Source organism: Lagopus leucura, unplaced genomic scaffold (assembly GCF_019238085.1).
Source record: "Lagopus leucura isolate 7727_CA_CO unplaced genomic scaffold, USGS_WTPT01 Super-Scaffold_73, whole genome shotgun sequence".
In the NCBI taxonomy this organism is placed as follows: Eukaryota; Metazoa; Chordata; class Aves; order Galliformes; family Phasianidae; genus Lagopus; species Lagopus leucura.
In genome coordinates, this window is record NW_024962252.1 from 80257894 (window position 1) to 80279880 (window position 21987).

A 21987-nucleotide genomic window follows, 5' to 3' on the forward strand; every position below is an offset into this window, starting at 1 on the left:
GGTTCTATTCTCCCCCTCTCCCCTTCTATAAATGGTACTGACATGACTCAAACTTCAGAAAAAGAAAGGCTGATGAAGTGTTGTCTTCTAATGGTCACCTGTTTTGTGACAGTCAAACACATAGACAAAAGCCACCCCTGAATCCTGAAACGCACCCCTCACTGGAAGCCACTGGAGCAACATCAGTCCTTCCTGGAAATAACATCCTGGGTTTAATTTGACTTACAGTACACCATAACTAAACTCTCACTGGATTCTGGCATTTATTTCCAACACAAGAAAAGTAAGTAAGAAAGAGATTGTATTTATCTTTTATTTATTACAAAAATAAACCATTTAAGAAACAAATGCACATTTTTTTTCCCTGGCTGTACAAACTACAAAACAGTATGACATTGGTCACTTTAGCATTTACTTCATTGCTTTCACTGAAAGCAAATTCTCTAGACACACCATGCCTATAAAAAGCATTTTATATAGAATTAAGGCTAGCATTCAATTACCATTATTAAGGTCATTTACTTCATTCACCCTAAGAATTAGCAAGCGGTGCCTTAGAAAACCACGGATTTGATGATAAAAATATGAATAACTGCAAGATATTCCACAAAATAGTCCTGTTCCACCAGATAGATTGCTTTGCCAGTTTGTCAAAGATGTGACTTCATGAACAATTCAAACTTGATTCAACAAAAGTCTTAAGCACAGGCTTAATTGTAAGCATATGCTTAGGCCTATCCCTATTCAGCAATGCATTCAGCACTTGGGTAAGCCCCTGCCTTTCAGGGGAACCATTCAAATGCTTATGTGATTTGCTAGGCCTACAAAATGGCTCTTTTAAATTAAAAAAAAAATGAACCTTTGTGATAACATTGGAAGCGAAAATGAAAATTAGCTACAGTCTTGCAATTCTAAGCATAATCAATTCTTTCATTTTGACAAACATGTTGCTATTGCATATTCGATAGCTTTAACATGAATGCTGATTGTCTTCAGCAATGTTTGATATTTAGCTTACAAATTCACATGCTTCAGTTACTCTGTTGTGATTGTACGAGCTCAAATAAATATCAACGTAGAAGATACAGACTTCTCATAGAAATAATCAACTTCTGTCCCTGTACACACACGCACAGGTCAGAAAAGTCACACTAACCTTGGTTAGAAAAGTTAGAGCTGCCAGTTGATTTATATCCAAAATTACATCCCAACAGTGTATCGTATTTTGTATTTTGCTTCATTTTAAAATCACATTTTCAAAATGTTGTCTTATTGCACATTCATCCTGGTCATGCAGGTTACTTCTTAAAAGTTTTGTTTAGCACTCTATAGATTAGAATGAGTAATAGTGCAATTATCTCTTCGGACACAGCTATCCTATACATAACAGCTGCCTGTATTTATAGACAAACAGCTCTGGTCACTCACACGTCAGACTGAGCCACTTCAGCTGTCAGTCTGTCACTTTCACATATGTTATCTTGTCAGGATCAGGCATGATATGATTTGAAGCCGCCTTGAAGAAGACAAGCTGCCGACCTGCACAGAGTAGGAAAGGGAGGAGAAAGGGAAGAAAGGTAATTAGAAACAATGAGCAAAAGGTTGCCTGCTTTACAGTAATGACATTTTATATTCACTATCAACCAATGCATTCTTCAGGCAATCCAACACTGAAGTCTTTCTTAACTTTAACTGTAAGCTGTAATGCTTTCATTTGAAGTTGTATTAAATCTTCCCTGCTTTCTGTACATTTACACAATTATGGTCAAGACACAGCTGAATACAGTTGACGAGGTAAATGAGGGAGAGGTCTGAAGGTTTAATATAAATGTAACATAATTTTTTAAAAGGGAAGGCTTCAAAGTCTCTCCCACTGATATAAATGAACTTGCTTCAATGAAGGAAAGTCATTTGACTACACAGGACAGGTATCAGCTTTGCATGCTTGAATCTTTGTAACACTGATCAGCACAGTATACATCAAACGTAACCTTCACTGAAACAGCTCTTGCTGATCACTTTGTAGCTCTGGGCTTAATAAATGCTGGGGCAACACTTTTACTCTTTATACCATAAATAAATAAACAATCCAGCAAGTGATAACCCCCTGGGCAACGTAAGGCGCAAAATTCAGCTGAATTCAGTCAGGTTTCATTCACCACTATCTGTGGGTGCTGCAGGACAGGTCTTGTACTTTCACATCTGTGTCTCCAGATAAGTTTCTGCCCTCCCATGGACCCAGGAACTGCCTCTCTTTGAAGCAGAGGCTGCAGAAATTCTCCAGCAATACTGAATTTCCGCCTTTGCTCTCTAAAATTCAGAACACCGAGTGCTCTTTACTCCCAGCCTGCCTCTCTAGGGGGCTCCCATAACACTATTTTCTATAAGAGTATCACATGACAAACGGGATGTTTCAACTCCTGACCAAATTTTCAAGCTGCAGACTGCAGGGATTCAAGTGCTCACACATCAGGGACAGCACAGCAAAGTGCTATTTCACGTAATACTTGAAATATGGCTGCTGCATTTTGTTCACTGTTAGTTCTATAATCTGAGACAGGGGCTGCTGTAAACTTCCTAGGAACTCCCATAGCCCATTAGAATTATTTTTTAGCATATTAGTTAACTTCAACAGTCTGATATTCTCATATGATGAGCAAGCAGTCACTTGCTTAATCACAGACAAATTTAATATAAACTAGCTTTTCCTCGTTCCATGGAGGTCTCTGCTTATATCTCTTAGAAGCACAAGAAATACAGACAGCTGTAGCATTATACTACCAGAAACACCCTGGCATGTCTGAAGATGCTCCTCATTTGTGATACTTTCAGAGCTGGAGGTCTGCACCAAGAAACAGGCACATACGTAAGCCTGGTTTGTGCGTATTTATTTTGCTCTGCTAAGCAAAACCAAAGCATCCACTTGCACACAGGGTAAATTTTGACGTTAAGGCATGCTGTGATCACAGTTGTACAGACAGAAAGTTTAGCCTCAGAACCTAAATAATTGCCATGCTGAAGTCTGTGGTAGAGCAAGGCCTTAAATCAGCTTTCCCAAGGGTTAGCTTGCATCAGCCACCGTTCCTCTCAAAGACAGGAGCAGAGGAGACAAGCTGTCCTTTGCTGAAATTGGCAATCCCAAGCAAGAAAATAGCCGTGCATGAGGGGGGAAGAACACACAGCAGTCTCAGGTTGGGAAAGTCCACAGGACACACACATCAGAACCAGTCACTACAGGAGGAAAACCTCATGTTGAACTTCGGTGGGGCCTTATCTCATGGAATGGAGACAAAAGACCAACCAGTACAGTTCACTCCACACTAAATGCATGATCATGTCTGGTTTTAGCAGACACTTGCAACGTTTTTATTTCTCAGCATGCTGTGGAGTTCCTCAGAATCACTGTCAGCCTGCTTGAGCAGCCAGGAGCAACGCTCCACTGATGTTAATCAGCACAGACCACTTGCCTGCAGGGGAACCACACTGAGACTGCCAGGTCCACAAACCTCTGGAGAACTGTATTTATCTTTTCAAGAGGCATATTCTGGTAAAGAAAATGAGCTGTGGTAGCAAATGTTTTTTTCCCTTAGAAAAAAAATTTTCCCAGATGAAATGCATCTGGCCATCCACTTCTAACTGGTTGAAACAATCTCTCCTCACCGTCCTTCAGCCAAGCCCTGCTGGCAGAAGCACACCAGCAGCAAAACATTCCTCACATCAGACAGGAAGTCCCAGCTAGATGCATGGAAGAACCTGTCTGGTTTCATGTCAAACTGCAGCAACCACATGGCTTGGAAAGTTGCATGAAAATCCACATGTTGGGCCACAGCCTGCACATCTAACCATGGAAACTGGTGTCAGACTTCTCTTGCCACCTCTGCAAATGTTTTGTCTAAAACGAAACGTTGGTGTCCCCTTCAGCAGCACCCACGACCTACCTGTCCAAGTCGTCTGGTTGGTTAGGACGAAAGCTTTGCACTGGGAGTAGCTGTCGCAAATCTCGATGGCTTCATTAACGTCAAACACAGAGAGGAGGCAGCCCTTGTGATGGTAAGATGGCCAGCATCTGTAGTTCTCATCAGGAATAAAGGCTTCAGGCACCCGCCAGTACTCTGCAAATAACCACAGCAAAACAATTGTTTTGAAAGGTCTGGCAAACTGCTTGTTGTTAGCAGGCAAGGTTTATTTCAACATATTAGGAGAGGAATATATGAAAAAAAAAAAAAAAAAAAGGTGACTGTACCAGTCCTGTTTCACTCCCAAAGGTGTTTATAGCTCTGCACCTTACTTTCCTGTTCCTTCCTTCCTTTCTCCTCACCCTTTTTCTTCCAGAAAGTGCCTGTAAATAAACAGTCCATGTACAAAATACTTTCCCCCTCCCCAGTGTGCAGGCAAGGCTTTGGATTTACTGGAATTTTAGGGGAAGAACGTTCTACTGAACCAACATCTCCACTCAAATGACCCGGCTGACTGTTCCACTTCCCAGGGAGCATGGCTGCTGGGGGAGCCCACCAGGAGCTCCAGCCCTCCCTCACTCTCCCAGTGGCACACCATTTTCCTCCAGCCCCTATACAGGGAGAAGAAAAGACAGCCTTTTAATTAAGCAAACTTCTTTGTTTTGCTCACTCAGATGAGCACAAAAGGGGAGTTGCTCGTTGGGCCTCGAGGAGGAGGAGGAAAAAAAGGCATAAGGAAGCCCAACGGCTGCCCTGGGCTCCACACTGCCCACTGTGCTGCTCGTCCCCTTGGCTGCCGTTCAGTCTCCCTTGCCTTTATGAGCTCCCCTTGTTCTCTGTTCACAGCTCCTCTTGCTTTCCCAGCCGCTTATGGGAGTTTCGCTAATGAATGCGCCAGCAAATTAAACTAATCATTTATAAACATCTCTATTTAGCTTCCAGACACACAAACAGATGGTTCCTCTCCTGTCGCTTCCTCTCCCACATCCTATTCAAAAAATAAATACATTCTATATTTCTTCTAATTGTATCTATTATGGAAACCAGAGCTGCCTGTCCTGACACACAGCCTATTCTTAAGTCACTCTGGTTCAGGCATTTTCTTCCTGACATGGCAGATTCAGCCCACCACTATTACAGACAGCATATTTTACAAACATCGCCAAGCCAGCAGACACACTTGCCTCTAGTCTAAACTGCCAGTATTTCAATCAGGAAAAGAATTGCACACCCAAGCGCTCATTCACACCGCATAGTCTGAAACAGCAGGAAACAAATGCAGTAAATACACACTCTTTTTTAAGCCTGTCTCATTAAAATTACTGCAAGACGCTCACAAACAGGAAGAAACATCAGAGCTGATCATGTCCCACTTACATCAAAGGCAAAAATTCCTTATGTTAATTTAGGAAATGCAGACTAGCACTCATGAGGAAGAGTAAAAGACTAAGAATGAAAAAATTAGTTTTACATTAGAAACATTCATTTCACCACCGAAAATATATATACACTCTTTCTGAAGAGGTCATAGCTTAAATCAAACTGCTACTGAGTGGATAGGTAAAGTCTTTTTTTTTTCTCTCTGTGAGAACATAATTGCATCTAAGTGAGTAATATCCCCTTATCTCTGTATAGTAGCTCTTGAATATTGATCAGCGCCTGGCAGCCCAGGCAAGGAAAATGATGCATGCAAGTGAGATGTAAAAACATGGAGCCTGGTGAATCATTTGGGCAGTTTGGAAATGTGAATTGACAGAGGTGGGCCAGCAACAGCAGTGATGGTCAAAGTGGGGTCCTGGCTCATGGGGCAGGAAGGGATGCAGCTTTCAAGCTGGTACTTAGGGTGCAGTACCTGAGTGGCCAAGGGGGATACAGCATGATACCCAGGGAACTGGGACAGGCAAGGGCATGGGGTCATTCCAAACCAGCCAGGTGCTCCTGCCATGTTGGGAAACCAGCACAGGATTTCCTCAGAGATAAAAAATAGAAAAAATCTGAAACTTGCTGCAATGCCAACCAAGCACTGGTCTGAGGAAACTGGAATTTTATCCAAAAATCATCTCATCTTGAGTAGGGCAAGGTAGCTGCCTTCACTCTTTGAACAGCAAAGGCAAACATTCCTGGAATGCCTTGTTTACACAGTCACAAATTAGGGAGCTGATCCTGAGCCTGAATTTGCATGAGTTGAGAAGAATTACACTCTTCTCAAAAGGAGTCACTGGAAGGGCCCTCCTGATGGATGCTCCCAGCCATGATTGGAGCCTCCTGCTGCTCCTTGCTCCCTATCAGCCTCAGCCAGCAGGAAAGAAACCTCACTGCAACCAGTTCCTCATTCACATCCAGATGTAAGTCAGAGAGAAATGCTCATGTGCAGGAGAGACTTAAATGCATAAGGAACCCAAACATCAGTACTCCTTGCTTCAGTTTAAAGGGCTGGTTCCTTTCTTAGATAAAACCTGCTTAATAAACTGCAAACAGAACAAAGCTTTCCTGGGCTATCACAGCACAATACCTTCCACATCCAAACCATTTCAGCCCTTCATTTCTTGTTTTCAAAATTCAGTAGAGCCTTTGTGATGTGCCCTGCAATACATATCAACACAAAAATGCCATAGCATTTGTCTTGTGTTATGGACACAAGGCAAGTCTATCAAACCCAGCAATGGTTTTTCCACACCTTTAAATGATCATCCTGGTCACTCCAGCACAGTTACTTGCTCAATTTAGAAATTCTCCACTGGGTTAGGGGCAGCTCTAGCTCAGATGTTTGTCCTGCCAAGACCTGAAGCTTGCTTAAATGGAGTCCGTGGAATTTGAAGGCTCACAGCAGTAAATCACATCATAAAAAGGTCAAAGTTCTGGTCGATTTCTAGACTGATGGTGTTTAAAACCAATAAATACTTGCCTAATACTATAAATGCAGCCATAAATTTACACTTTTGCGTACATATACATACTTTGACATAGAGTATATGAAGTCTATCAAGGCAATGGCAAGGAAAAGATAAGAGATTTTCAAGGCGCTCCTACCACTACTGCAGCGGAAAAAGAAGCCTTCTTCTCATCTACTAATGTTGTGAGGGCTGTAGCAAATAAATATAACGCAGTAAGCTTGATCTTGATGTCACTTACAGCAGACTTATTCCAGCTTAACACGCGGGAGCTCACAGCTACACAAATAAATCTTACCAGGAAACATTTTTCCTGCCATGTAAATATTTTGAAATTTCAGAATATCTTGCTACGCTGAGTCTGGGCAGCTCTCAAAAGTTTTGTTTTGCAACGCTTTTAATAGTTTTAAAATCTTTTTAGAAGTTGTTTTAAAAAACCTTCAGAAGTTTGTTCCAGATGATCAAAACATGCTGTTTTAATGTGTCCAAATTCTTCTGAAGATTTTCTTACAGCAATAGCCAGTCCTCACAGCAAGTGATTTTCAAAGCACATGCCTTGTATGCATCTCAACAAATTGTAACCTCGCTGACCAGTGCAAGAGCTCTAAGCCAGCACTTTAAAATCTCATTCTAAAATCTTGCCATCAAAAATCACCTGTGCTGTCCCATAGCCAACTATAATCGATAAACATACTCATTTTCACTATACTAGACTGAGTCATATAAAAAACTCCACAAGTATACTGTAAACTATGTGAAACAGCCTGTGGTTTCCCCCCTTTAGGTTGTTTGAGTCACCCAAAATCTGACTTTAATCAGTCCTAATGACCGTTTATTTCAGCCACAGCAGCCAGATTGCACTTTTACAACCAGCTACAGCTACCCGTTGGAAACATGCCCAGTTTTGTAGTTATCACCTGCCAGTACAGAACGGGTCAATGACACCAATGCAGTAATGTTCATCCTTGAAAAGAAATCACATTACTCCTTTTCCTCCTTCCCCTGTTCCTCCTCTATGGAAAGAAAAAAAAAAAAAAAGAAAAAAAAAAAGCACTTTCAGCCAAATCTGGATTTTCTTTTAATCGCTTTGCTTACAAGTAAGCAGAAAGAGCCTCATCTTGCCAATCATCTCAGTAAACGCAGTACTGAGTGGTATTTTGCTATACAGTCCTGCTGATCCCCAGGGAGATTAAGAAGCACAGAATTCAATTTTAAATAGGTAATAACATACTTATGCTTATTAGCACATTTCATTTTCTGCTTAAAATTTCCTTATGTCTCAATATCTCACATTTAAAGGTTCTTCCAACAAGAAGCCTTATGCACAGTGTGCTAAGGAAAGCCATTTTTGGTGCATCAGAGAAAACAACTTGCTAGGTATATCTTCTGTGTCTCTGTTTTTAATTGTTTCTGACAAACCTCACTGTTTGGAAGGACAGGAATGGCTGCCAGAACGTGGATTTGCTGCAAGACCAGGAGACAGCACTGCTTCTCTGGTGTGCACTTTTGTCCTTTGGCTGATTCACGCACAAAGGGCTGCAAGCAAATCCTACCTCTTTCCACATGCTATTGTGCTCACAACAGAGCTGTATTTAAACTGGCAAGCCTGCTGTCCCTGCAGCACAAATAAACATGGAGAACGATAGATTCAGTGATATTTTATTCTCATTAACATCACACAGCAGGACAGGGTACTGAGGCTCAAAGATAAGTACTGGGCTGCCCATGAAACAGCAAAGGCAGCACCGAGTAGACTCTGCCTGCGCACCTTTACCTCTCAGCCCACCACAAAGCAGCTTTCACATCCCTGGGAACAAAAGGCAAAATGCACAAGTGTGAGATAAAGCAAGAATCCAGGCTGCAAGGACTGTGGCTTATTCCCAGCTGGGCCTGCAAGTGCCTTCACCAGAACCCTTCCTATCTGGGCATTTTGGCCTGCAGTCAGACAGGCAAACGGCCTCCAACTGTATCACAGCGACCTTGCAAAAGTTCCCCTCACACATGCACATGTGTGCAAACACACACACCCTACTCGACTCCAATAATTCTTGGATAGATTTACAATTTCCTAAGCAGGTTGCTATAGTGAGCCTGCAGAATATTTTTTCAAAACACTGTTGTACTGTAAATGTTTACATACAGCATAACCCTGCCAAATTGTCTTAAGACAAAGGAAAACACAAAGTGTCTTTGCTTAATGTCCAGCCTCCCAGCCTTTTTTTAGCGTTGTGACCATACTTTCAACTAACAACAGAAGTTTATTACACCTTTCTGTGGGCTTGCACACCCTTAGGCCTAATAATGGGTCATCTATTAGCTTTAATGAATAACAAAGCTATCGGATTTACTAGTGTTAGCTGATTTCATGCATTTCTGAGTAAATTCTGAGCTAACTGAAAGGCTGAGGCTTAGCTTGACATCCAGGCGCTCAGTTGCTACGAATCAACATCACTTGATTGAAATAATACAAATTTTGATACTGAGGCAGGATGTCACTGATGAGCGTCAGCAGATTTCTTATTTCTTAATCTTGATAATCGCTTTAGATGACATATGCCAGAGGAAATGCATGGTTTCTGGATTAATTCATTCTTCTGGATTCCAGCAAAAGAGACCAAGAGTCCACAGAATATAAAATATTTGCTCAGTGTTGTTTTAAACACTGCAATGTTCCTGTAACAACATTAACAGTAGTGTGATTTATGATTACAGAACACATATGAAGCTATTGAATGTCTCCTGCACCTCCACTCTGTTTCTTAGATACTAAAGCAAAGTCCAGAGCATAATATAATTTACAGCACTATAAAATGTTTTACAACTGAAGCACAGTGAAAGCTTAATATCCACGACCTTCTGTAATATGACCATGTCATCTTGTTAAACTTTCTTTATGGGAACACTAGAGCTGACAGGAGCTTTCCTCATGTCACTTCCCTGCCGATTATCAATATCACCTTTCTCACTTCACGTTGTTCATAGGAGGAGGGCTTCCTTTCAAAAACATAGGTTCAGATAGATAACAGACTGCTTTCTAAAAGTTTACGTTTTAGTTACAGCCTTAGATCATTTGCCCAAGATCATGATCTCCTCTTTCCTACTAAGAATTTACAATGCTCTATCCAAGACAATGGATAATTCAAAACATTTAGACCTAAAACAAATTCTGAAGCACCATTACTTAAATCTTCAATGTTTTCTTTTTCAAACAAAACAAAATCTTGCAATTATTGGATTTGAACTCTCCTCTAAGATTTCAGTAAAGATCATCTACCAGGAAAAGGCCTTCCTTTGTCAAAACTCTTCATTGCCAGAGAGACTGAGACAGTATTTTTTTGTCATTTTATCTACTTGGAAGAGTGAAAACCTGCAGAGCCAGTCACTCTGAGATGTTCATTGTCCAAAACAAAACTGATGCGAACTTGTGTCTGCAAGGCCTGGCACACCGGTGTACAAAGATAAGCTTCGATTAACTTCAGTCTGGCCTCAGAACCAAACCACAATCTAGTTTTATCTTAAGCTTACACTGAATTGAAAGACACACTCCCTGAACTTTCATTGTGTTACAGAGCAAGATAAAAAAGGTTTTAAAAAATCCTATAATCTCACCTAAATAGTTTGCTTTGATTTCAGAGAGTAATGAAGGGTCCTCCTAACTCCCGAACAAAGCTAAAGCATGACCTCAGCTGACAGCAGGGGAAACAATCATGGCTGTTCCTTTCATACTCCCCTTCTACTGCCAAGAAAACATTTGACCTGTTCAGCTGCTCAGCCCTGGTTTTGCTGGTCAAGAAGCTAGCTCAGTTGGGAATGTCTTCCAGCAGCAAGAGGATGACCACTCAGACACTAGTTCTTTCCAGTATTACTGCATGACAGAAGAATTTCTCATTTATTGAATAATCTATGGACTGAGAATATTAATTGAAGGAACTGCTATGAATTCTAGCATGGTATTACAAGTCTAATATTAGTGGAGGATAGAATGTGCTTTGGATAAAAGTGATAGAAATAAGCAGGTAGGGAGGGGTATTTTACCCTCATAATATGACTTCATGCTTTTCTGGCAAGCAAAAGGAGCCTTAAAATAGAAATAAATTACAACCCTTTTTCTGTTTGGTTAAAGTAGCCTTAGAACAAACAAGAAACAGGCCTGCACATCTTAAAGACATGGCAGCTAAGTCTGAAAACATATCTCATCTAAATGTAATTTCCATCACGATATCTGATTTCTCAGGCTTGCCATTGGTTGAGATCTTTTTCATGTCAGGGAATTCAGTATTACTCTCCTAATCTTTAATTTAGTACCCTTTTAGATTGGTCAAATACAATACACATACGTCTACCAATTTTCAACATCTTTGCTCAAGCTGCAGAGCAGCTCTCTCAAGTCCATGAGCAACATCCTAAAAGTAAAAGGGGTTTCTTCCATCAAAGGGTATTACTAGCTATGAAAAAGGACAGATTCTGTGTTATATTATCCAGAACTCTATGGAATTAAACTGACACAAAAATGTGTAATTACTACAGGAGCCAAATATACATGGAGCACTGCTCCGTATTAGTAGAAACTTGCACTGTCACATTTACTACTACTGTCCTAAGCTTTCTTCCCTGAGATGCTTTATAAACATGACAGACCTCTAAAATTCAAAGCTTCATATTGTCCTGATACAGCAGTTAAACCTGGAATCAACCAGCATCACAGAAAAACTCCAGCCCTCCTGGCACTTCTTCAACAAAGGACGTGTTTGTACTATCGATTGTACTGCTGAAAATAATTTTGCTGTGTTGACAGGCATCACTCAGCACAGACTGTGATGAAAAGCTGAAAATTAGAAAGTTAAATGAACACCTGCAACAATTTTCCTGCCAATTTTACAACAAAATAAATATTGAATTATTCTGATAAGTGGGTCAAATTCATCCCTGGTGTCATGGCCCTCTGAGGTTAACAGCACTATGACAGGATTGAATTTGGCTCCTGTGTCTCTCTCTCAGAGAAAATGCTTCACTGAACTTTTAAAACCTTCTGTGCCATTATTCATCTTCATTTAGAACCCATCTTTTCTTTTTTACTGTGCTTTTTTGCAGCAAAACTGTAATTTTCCTATCAACTTGCAGTCAATTATGCTGACAGTTTGACATGAACATTGTACATACACAAAAATAATTTGTAAAACAGCTTTTTCAATTGTTAGGCTTAACAGGAATTTCCATCATACATAAACTTCTTTGACATGCACAATTCCACAACCTATCCTTCCCGGAAGAATATGCATCCTTCCACATCACAGCAGCTTCAATAGCATTTTACACGTCTGCAGTGCTGCAGAGATCTCACAAAAAACAGAAAGATGCTATGTGCAGCCTCATTTTGATGTTGCCATTTTTTCCCTTTTTCTTTTTTTTTTTTGACTGCTAATAACACTTCTTTTTAGAAGTGTTTAGAAGACAAGTTTTGTCTTGCCATCTTGGTTGTGAGAAACTTTTGTCTGACCAACCTAGTGGCCTTCTATGGTGGTGTAATTTCATCAGTGGACAAGGGAAGAGCCACTGACATCATCTATCTGGACTTCAGTAAGGCCTTTGACATGATCCTCCACAACATCCTCCTATCCAAATTGGAAAGAGATAGAATTGATAGGTGGACATGTAAGAAAGCATCCAGAGGAGGGGTCACAACATTGATCCAAGTAATTGAACTCTTTCCCTACAAAGACAGTCTGAGAATTGGGGTGAAGGCTCCAGGGAGACCTAATAGCAGCCTTTCGGTCTCTAAAAGGGGGCTATAAGAAAGGAGACAGACTCTTTAGCAGGGTCTGTTCTGACTGGACAAGGGGAAATGGTTTCAAACTAAAAGAGAGGAGAATTAGATTGCAAATAGAAAAAAAAAAAAAATACAGTAGGGAAACACTAGCACAGGTTGGCTACAGAGGTGGTAGATGCCCTGACCCTAGAGACACTCATGGTCAGGCTTGGGGGGGCTCTGAGCAACCTGATGAAGCTGTAGGTGTCCATGTTCAATGCATAGGAGCTGGACTATGTAACCTTTTAAAGGTCACTTCCAACTCCAACGATTCTATGATTCTCTGAAACTCCTATGAGCCTCAGAAAATCCGCAGAGAGTTAGGGTATCTTTATGGGATTTCCATTTCAGTCTTGGTGTCTGGGCAAGTTCTAATGCTCCAACAGCAAAGAAGTGTGTGTATGTGATTAAACACATTTTCCACAGACCCTCTAGGAGAGCCAGGCTATGCTGGGCTTCCTTTTACCACTGCAGCCTGCTCATCTCTTTGCAAGTCCAACCACTACACTCAGCTGCAGAAGGTGGCCAGGAAGCAAAAAGTAGACAACTGATTATTATATGCATGACTTCAACAGCTTGTAAGGTCTCTGTTTTCTAGACACTTCCTCTTTCAAACCTCAAGTACCAGCCAAATCAGAATCTTTAATCTTACGGTTCGAGAAAGAATACTTTACCAGATTTCGATATCCGGGTAGTGTTCTGCAGGTACTCTCCACTCTTATACAGATTCAAAACTCTTTCTAGTTGAGCAGCTGTTTCATCTATCCCCCAATGAAGCTCTCCTTTAAAAGCATAGAAAAAGCATGATTCAGATGAGAAGCAACCTTCACAGAACTAAAGAAAGGCAGCATTCAAAGAGAGGCTGCTCCATGACAGTGCTGTGATGTGGACACGGAGTCCATCAGCTACTACAAAGTGACCATGGACCATATTTCTTATCGGATGTGAGCAAGGCGCGTCAAATGCTGACTCATCCACTTGGGAAGCCAAGGCCCATGAGCAGAAAACACTGCACTGAGCTCCCCAGATGGGATGAACATCAGCCAATGCAGGGAACTCCAAAGAAGTTGCTTGTTAGTAGGCTGGCATCATTCAGTTCCCAATGGAACACAATATAGCGCAAGACACAAAGCCCCTAGACCTAGGGCCAAAAGCTCTCAAAAGAGAACTGTGGTGCACACAGCTGCTCCTGTCCCAGAGGCACTACCTTGGCCATTAGTAAAGGCCTATTGTAATTACACTTGCCTCTGGCTCCTGAGGTATAAAAGCACCAGCATTACCACTGGCGACAGGCAAGTAAGCATCCTATTGGTAGTTACAGATCCCCCTGCTAAAGGTAGGGACTCTCCAGGCACCACAAGGAGCTCTGCAACAAGGACCACGCTCTACAGGAGGCAGCACAACCTCTTGCCATGATGTTTTTCTCTAGATTGCTCCTTGGGATAAACGTAGAAACTGCATTCATGCAATTCACCACTGTGCAGACATGTCAGGAAGAAGCACAGACCTCTGTCAAGCATAGTTAATATCTCGCAGTGGGATTTATCTGGTATACAGGGCCCTTTTTACCCTTTCTATACGGGGTGAAATTTATCCTGAGTAGAAAAACAATCCAGTTTCCTTGCAGCAAATACGAAAGCAGCATCCCCTCATGTGATAGTCACACCAAAAAAAGAAAAGCTTGGCATTACCACATCCAGTGTGATTACCTGTGGCGTTGACTATCTTATCCAGTAATGGTCTCAGTGAGGGCGGCGCGCTGTGTGGCAGAAGGTATGTGAAAAAAAACCTGGAAAGGAAAAGTAATCCATGTTGAAAAATAAAAGAAACTACAAACATAGGATAACTACGGAATAACATAAGGAATGAAATTCCTATTGCTTGTAAGCCACTGACCTATTCAGGAAATAAAATCGTATTCTTCAGTCAAATATATCTGTGCTTATTCACATAGCTGCCTGGCATAACTAGACCACGCTGCTATATACAAGGCTGCCTTGTAACTATGTGTAAATGTTCCGTTAATGCAGAAATGTGCTGTGAAGCCCCACAGAATGTGACTCTTAGCAAAGCTGTCTGTACTTGACAAACTGTGAGGATGCCATCTACTTCAGAAGTCTCAGGGGCTTTTCAAGGCTTGAAGTGCATAAATCAGATTTCTGCTCATTTCATAGAACTGGCTGTTACTTTATTTTCTACAGTTTTTCCAGACTTTAAAATTAACAGGGAGAAGAATAACTTCTTCTATTGTTTAAATAACCCCACAATTCAGAACATCTTTTCTGTTCTCATCACTTATCTAAAATCAAGATGCGTTCATGTGGATTGCCATGTTTGGATGTATCCTCTTCATTTCATCATTTTTAATCACAAAAGAGAAAAGAATATGCCTTTATTTAACATCATTTGAAGTATACTGAATTTCACATTGTTCCTTTAAATTTCTATTTCTCTTCCAGTATTACTAAACACTGTAAACTCAGTGTCATAGCAACCTACGATAGAGATGGACAGTTCAGGATCTGACAACATAAACAGAGCTATCGGGAATAAATATTAGGTAATGAGCAGAACAGTAACACAATTGGGAAATTGCCCTGCTTTACATCTAACCTGCAAAGCAAAGTAAACGTTTTTTCATATACAGAGACCACATTGTCAAACAAAAACCTACAGTGAGTCATACTCAGGAGCAAGACTAGCAGATGTCTTATATAAGCACAAATTAAAAAATTGAGTTACTGATAGCAAAAATTGATCACAGACACAGGTATTATTGAGTTGACATATTCCACTTACACAATGAATATTTCCTTGAGATTTTAACTCCCTTCTAATCCCTTACAAAAATAATATTTATGATTTTCACAAGCGGGATTATCTCCAGGTAGGTTTTTCTAGCCGTGGCCATGAAACATCCAATGAAAACAGACACAAAAATCTAAAGAGCGGAATAACATTTGTATTGAGTAATTTATCTGGTAAATTTTACTTCATTTTTTCTGCTTAGAAAATAACCATAAGCAGAGTCCAACTGATTGCAAATAGCTCTTTGCAAAAACTCAGTAGCTGCCATTTACTTTCCTATATGCATAACAGATGCAAGTCACAGAGCTTATAGTTATTCCATGGCTATATGAATACCTAACTTGTCCTAAAGCAAACACCCACATGTGAAATTCTGAAATGTACAGACACTGGTGAACTACCTGATCTTAACTGCCAGTGATGGAGAATTCACCCAATGGTCAATAGTTCAAAGTATTAAATAGCTTTACATTTAAAACTATTCAATGCTTCTAAAATTAGTCCCTCAAACATTCGGGAGAAAATCCAGAGATAGATTTATGGTAGAAGATAACAATCTGAAAACTAACACAGGACCAGGACAAATCATAGAATGGCTTGGATTGGAAGGAATCTCAAGGGCAGGGCCACCAACATCCATATCTAATACTAGAGCAGGCTGCCCCGGGCCCTATCCAATCCTGGCCTTGAACATCTCCAGGGACGGGGCATCCACAACCTCTCTGGGCAGCCTGTTCCAGCACCTCACCACTCTCTCTGTAAAGAATTTCCCCCTGATATCCAACCTAAATCTTCCTTCTCTGAGCTTAAAATCTTGCATAGTAGACTTTTTTTTTTTTCCAAAATGCTTTTCCTCCTTTAATTATTTACCTCATAAAGAAACCAAGCAGATAGGCTAATTGTGTTTGCAAGGTTGGGGCGTACTACACTTCGAAATTTCAAGTGGTTTATGCATTGTTTGTCATTCCACTGTTTTTGACTAATACCTAACAACAGCACAAGAAACCCCTTTGCTGTGCACTGACAGACACTGCTTTTAATTTCTAATTCTACAAGAGTGTGAGAATAGGAAATTAAGTAATGAACGCTTAATGAACTGAACATTTTGCCTTCTAAGACAAGTGCGTAGAGTTTGTTGCCATGTCCATCATGCATGGTTGCAGCCTCCTGCAGCATCAGTCTGCTGTGAAATGAAGAACAGTTGTCTCTACCACACGAAGCAAAACTGGGGGCTGAAATCACAAGGATACAGTGCGTTTTACACACCAGTGTGCAGTTCAGAGGAAGTATTGTAATTAAAAATGACTGCTTCCTTCAGTGAGACCAGCGACCTGCCCCAAGCCCCGTATACCACAGACACATCTTCATTTAAGCCTGAGGTGAATGGATGCCTATTAAATGTTTCTCAGCTAGACCAGCAAAATGGTCTTAAGTTAAAGCTAGCTACCTAACAAGATCTTTAAGCCAAGCAAACAGAAACAGAAAATTTTGCAGGACACACTAAAATCTATGCTGCACAACTGCAGATGGCTGTCATGTGGCACAGCCCATTTCATTGTGGTCAATTAATGCAACACACATGCTGGTGAGCACCCCAGGACCAAAGCAGACAACATTCCCTGGAGAAGCTCTCCTCACTGTGGTCTGGCAAGGAGTGAATGGCATGATATTTGAAAGGGAAGTCTAAGAAATGAGCACATCATTATGGTATTGCTTTGAGCTCCTCCACCCTCATATCTGGACAGGAAGATGGATGCTTCAGCCAGTGGCTTCCCTCCACAGCTGACTGGTTCGCCATGAACCTACCACCTCCACATCCCCACATCACGGCACCACCACCTCAGCTGGTGGTAAGAAACATGTGGTGACCGTTACACCAAAGAAGTGCTGGGAGAACTGTTTCATTACGGAGTTAATGGGACCTCATGTCTGTGAGCGCTGCTGCTGTACCATTAATAAAATCATTATTTGTGTGAAGAATTCAGTGGAATTAAACCAATGTGAAATTAGACTAAGTGGTGAATCACACTCAAAGCATGGAAAATATTCCCAGCTACAAATGCTATGTTACGGTATTTTCCTAAATGAAACAATTATTCATAGCTTTTGGATAACAAAACTGAGACAAGATGTACTCATAGGCATGAATAGCTCTAAATGATGCTGCAGGCTTTTTGTCCACTTTTAATTCTCTTTTACCTTACAGAGGACTGATCACGTACCTGTAGGCATTGTAGAGGTTCCTCTTTTCATTCATGTTTTGGCACCGTCCCTCAACAGAACAAGGCAGAGTGAAGTTTCGTGCTGGAAACTCCATAAAGCAGTCACTGTTACTGGTGCAAGAGCTTTCCTCAATACTGGCATCATCTAGATCCGTCACTTTCAGCTCCCCATCCACAATCACAAACTGTCGAGGGCGAAAATCCAGCAGTGTCACAGAGCCAAGAGGGGAGTGAGCCAAATAATGCAAAAGCCGAACTAAGCTGAGACATATCTGAAATACAAAAACATGGGTACCTAGCATTATTTTCTCAGCACAGACCATAAAAATGAAACCACTCTGGCTGAAGATAGATTCATAAACACATGACTTAATATGGGCATTATAACTTATCCTCAACACCAAATATTGCAACAAAGGTATTTTTCATAGGATTAACATAGATGATTGTAAAGCCCTTGGAGACTTGAAACAAAAATAAGCTTCTTTACCAGTGCTTTCCCACACTATTCTTGAAGCATGGCTCATTGTTGCTATTCTTACTTTCATAGAAATAAAAAGCCTTAACTTTTAATAACACATTACATACAAGCCTTGACCATGCAGTCTATGTTTCTGCTCTGTACAAACTCCAGGTTAGGAATTTTGGCCCAAGTGCTGTCCTCCTACAGTCAAAGCTCAGACTGCAGACAGCATCTGCACTGCTTCTGTATTGATCATGCCTTTTGACTGCTGTTACAATTATATATATAAGGGTTCCCCTTGTGTTTCTCTTCTCCAGTTGAGAAGGAGTGTGCGTACACAGTGTACCTCCTTGTGCCACTTTAAGGTGGGGTGGAAGCTCTGCACAGACACTGTACTTTGCAGTTGCTGGAAACTCCAGAAACTTAGTTTAGACAGCAAGTTTAGACAGCAAACTCAATGAAAGCTGAACTCAGTCCCCTTCCTAAAGCACTGTTTTAAATTAACACAAAAATAGCATTAATATAAACACAATTAAATATTGGAATTTTTATCCTATATATTAAACTAATAACAGGTCTTATCCAGTCTAGCAAGGTTTTTATTGTTTATATATAATTTTGGTTTCTGTTAACATACACTGTTAATGTCACATATATTGAAGTAGTCAAATCAAAATTCGATCTCAGGGCATAAACAATTTGCCCAGGGGAGCACCTAAACACTTACTTCATGAAAAAGCAGAGGCTGAGCATGTCTGGAGCTATACTTCACAGACCACATGTCTGTGCGACATTAGGACTATCCCCCACTTCTATAATCACCTCCTTGCTTGACTGGGCTAGAACGTTTATCCTACTTAAGTGATACCAAAGTTTACACAGTGATGGCTGTCCTGTGAATGAATACAGGCACAGTGATGGGATGCCAGAGCTGACCTTCCTTTCCTCCCTCTGAAAGTACAACAAATTCCTTCACGCACTATCCTGAAATACACAGTATTAGCCAAAACCAACCTATAATACACTTATCTTCAATTGTCAACAAACCCAGAATTTAGTTTGGATAAAAAAACAGGTTGTCATCTGATATCATCTGATACTGCCTTTTCTCGAACCCTAAAGACGCTGCTCCTGCACTGGCAACCTTTCTGAGCCCCTATGGACTGATACCCCACATACCTACTATGAGTCTGGGTTGTGAAAACCCATGCACAACAAAAGCCTTAAGTACAACAGTGAAGGCTTTGCTCTGCATCACACTCTGCTGACTGGAGCAGTGTTGCCCTGGGAAGGAAGCTTGCTTCACAGACCAACACCAAGAAATTATTTGTAAGAACAGCCAAGCCATTTATTTAGACCTTTTCAGGACTGGGTCAGCAAAATATCATAGAATAACTTAGGCTGGAAAAGACCAATAAGAACATCTAGTCCAACCATCAACTCACCACCCCTATACCCACCAACCTGTGACCCTCAGTTGCCACACCAACATGTTTCTTGAACGTCTTACATATCGATATATGATTTTATTTCCTCTTTCTTCTCTGTGCTAGTTGAGTCCTAGATAATTTCATGCTTGGTAGCTTGTCTAAGACAACTCTCCTTCACCTCCCTTTCTAAATGCTCGCTCAGAAATATCCATACAACGGGAAACTTCCCAGTTCATTACCCATCACCTAACATATCTCTTGGCAATTGACTGGGTACTCAGATGCCATCACAGTCTGTTGTTGGATGAGATGAGGCAAAGACTTGCTGCTACTGTTATGGAGCTGTGACAAGCACCTCTATTTATTATAGACATATTTCTCCCAGGAGAAGGGAGCTGAAGTTGAGCTCCTTCATTGTTCCCAAACACAACTCAGAAGGCAGCACTGCCACAGGACCCTACCTGATAGACATCTTGCACACAGCCACCCAGCCTTGAGAGCACCAACTGTAACAGTATAGATGTAGGCTGTAGCATACCACAGTCACCAAGCTTAGTCAGGGGCACTTTAATTCTCCCATACAGATGGAGCCATACAGCCCAAAGTGTTTTAGATGAAAACTATTGCTGCCTTGAAATGTCTTGGGGAGTTAACCCTAGTCGACTAGACAGCCCAGTGTACACTGACTGAGACAGCGCTGTCTTGATCAAAGCATTGCTGCAGTCTGGCTTCATTTTGGACAAATTAAGTGTGACCTTCGTGCTCCTGGTAAATTGCCAGTGCAGTGGACAAGCTGCCTTTCAGATTTGTGTACACTGCTTTCACTCTCCCCCCATAAAAGACAAGCAGAACAGGAAGTGGAAGAAAACAATTATAAAATCAACCTAGGATAATGATCAGGATAGAAAAGTAACACCCTTCTATTGTTTAAATTCCAGTTGTGGAGCATAACGCTCAATGCCAAGAACTCTGAGGTTCGAGCTTTAACAAGTAAGAAACTTTTGCAGATATGATGTAAAAGCATACAAGCCAGCTACAATTAGATAACATTGACAGACAAAACAGCACAGCGTATTAAACACTGCAGAAAAGGAGTGTTAAATTCTGCATCTAAACCAAGATGCAATCACAAGCAAAGCAAGTGCTGAATAAATGCCAATTATACCACTCTGTACATAACTTAAGTTTCACACATCATGTTGTTTTTGTGTTCATCGCTCTCTTGCACGTCCCTTTTAAACAGTTGTTACTTACTCGAAATCTGTCTTCCCAGGAAGTCTGTAAAAGCTGAATCATCTCTAAAGGTGAGCCTAGTTCAGTGATGGCCGTCAGTGTGTCTGGGATGTCATTGCTATCTTGGTAACAATAGCCATAGAGCTGAAAAAAATCACAGAGCAGTATCAGTGTAACATATCTTTGCACGCTTTTATGTTTCACAGAGGAAGAGGTGCACAGTAGATGTTTCTTACAAAGCATTTAGCTGCCTTGAAGCCCTCCCCAGCAGCTTTTGGATCCCCTCATTTGAGGAACATTCCCTTGAAATCCCCAAAGGAAGCTCCTGAAGCAGCCAGCACAGCCCCTGTGGGTGTCACACCGCTCCAGGCAAGTAAAGCGGCCATGCATGATTTCACATCAACAAATGTTTAAGAAAAAAACTAAAATATCCATAAACATAGAAACAGAATACTATCAGAAAAAAAATAATTAAAAAAAAAAATTAAAAAATTAGCTTAGTCTATGCAAAATCTGGCTAAAGACGACTTGATTTTCTTAAAATTTCCCTAAATATGACTGCTTAAAAGACATCAAAAAATCTTTTAATGACATTTCCATAGAGCTATTATTTGTGCAATGCCTGTGCATTTCAGTGAAATACAACTTGAAACGCAATTGAAATACCAGAACTTATCGTTTGCCAGCCAGATATTGCTTTTTGCTCTACTTGATGGACTTTCATATGCAGTACCATTAAAGAAGAACAAATATTTCAAAATATTATCTGCCAGTAGATTCTTCAATTTAAAAGAATTTAAATGGCAATTTCGGCCATGCTCCAGCTCCTTCTTGCATTTGCTTTCCAAGGACATCTGAGTGATTAATTTCCACTTGCACAAATAACTGCCCAAGAAGAATATTTAAGGGCTGTGGGAAAGAGCCAGCTTGCTTTATATGGAGTGGGACGTCTGACACAGCTACAGGGACAGGCTTTATATGCCACATGCCAAGCCCTGGCAGAGAGGCAGTTAAAGGAGTCTGATAAGGATCTGATTGCAACTTCCCAGCCAGAACAGCATGAACATGAAATAAGATTAAATGTAATCTCTGCCCCCAGTCAAATAAACTTAACAATAGAAGGGTTAGAGGGAGAGAGAAAGAGAGAGAGAAAGAGAGAGAGAAAGAGAGAGAGAAAG

The 21987-nt window shown here is 40.9% G+C and overlaps 1 protein-coding gene across 1 annotated transcript in view; it reads right to left on the reverse strand.

The window, feature by feature from the left end:
* Nucleotides 1-239: 239 nt before the first annotated feature.
* The window catches only part of PKDCC (protein kinase domain containing, cytoplasmic), a 32770-nt gene continuing 11022 nt past the window's right edge, over nucleotides 240-21987 (reverse strand). Inside the window, exons 2-7 of the mRNA XM_042895064.1 lie at nucleotides 20831-20953; nucleotides 17684-17955; nucleotides 14363-14442; nucleotides 13328-13435; nucleotides 3939-4112; nucleotides 240-1539 (exon numbers count right to left, since the gene is read on the reverse strand). Of these exons, the coding sequence (XP_042750998.1) occupies nucleotides 1454-1539; nucleotides 3939-4112; nucleotides 13328-13435; nucleotides 14363-14442; nucleotides 17684-17955; nucleotides 20831-20953 (843 nt within the window). The 3' untranslated portion in view covers nucleotides 240-1453. The remainder of the gene's footprint in view (nucleotides 1540-3938; nucleotides 4113-13327; nucleotides 13436-14362; nucleotides 14443-17683; nucleotides 17956-20830; nucleotides 20954-21987) is intronic.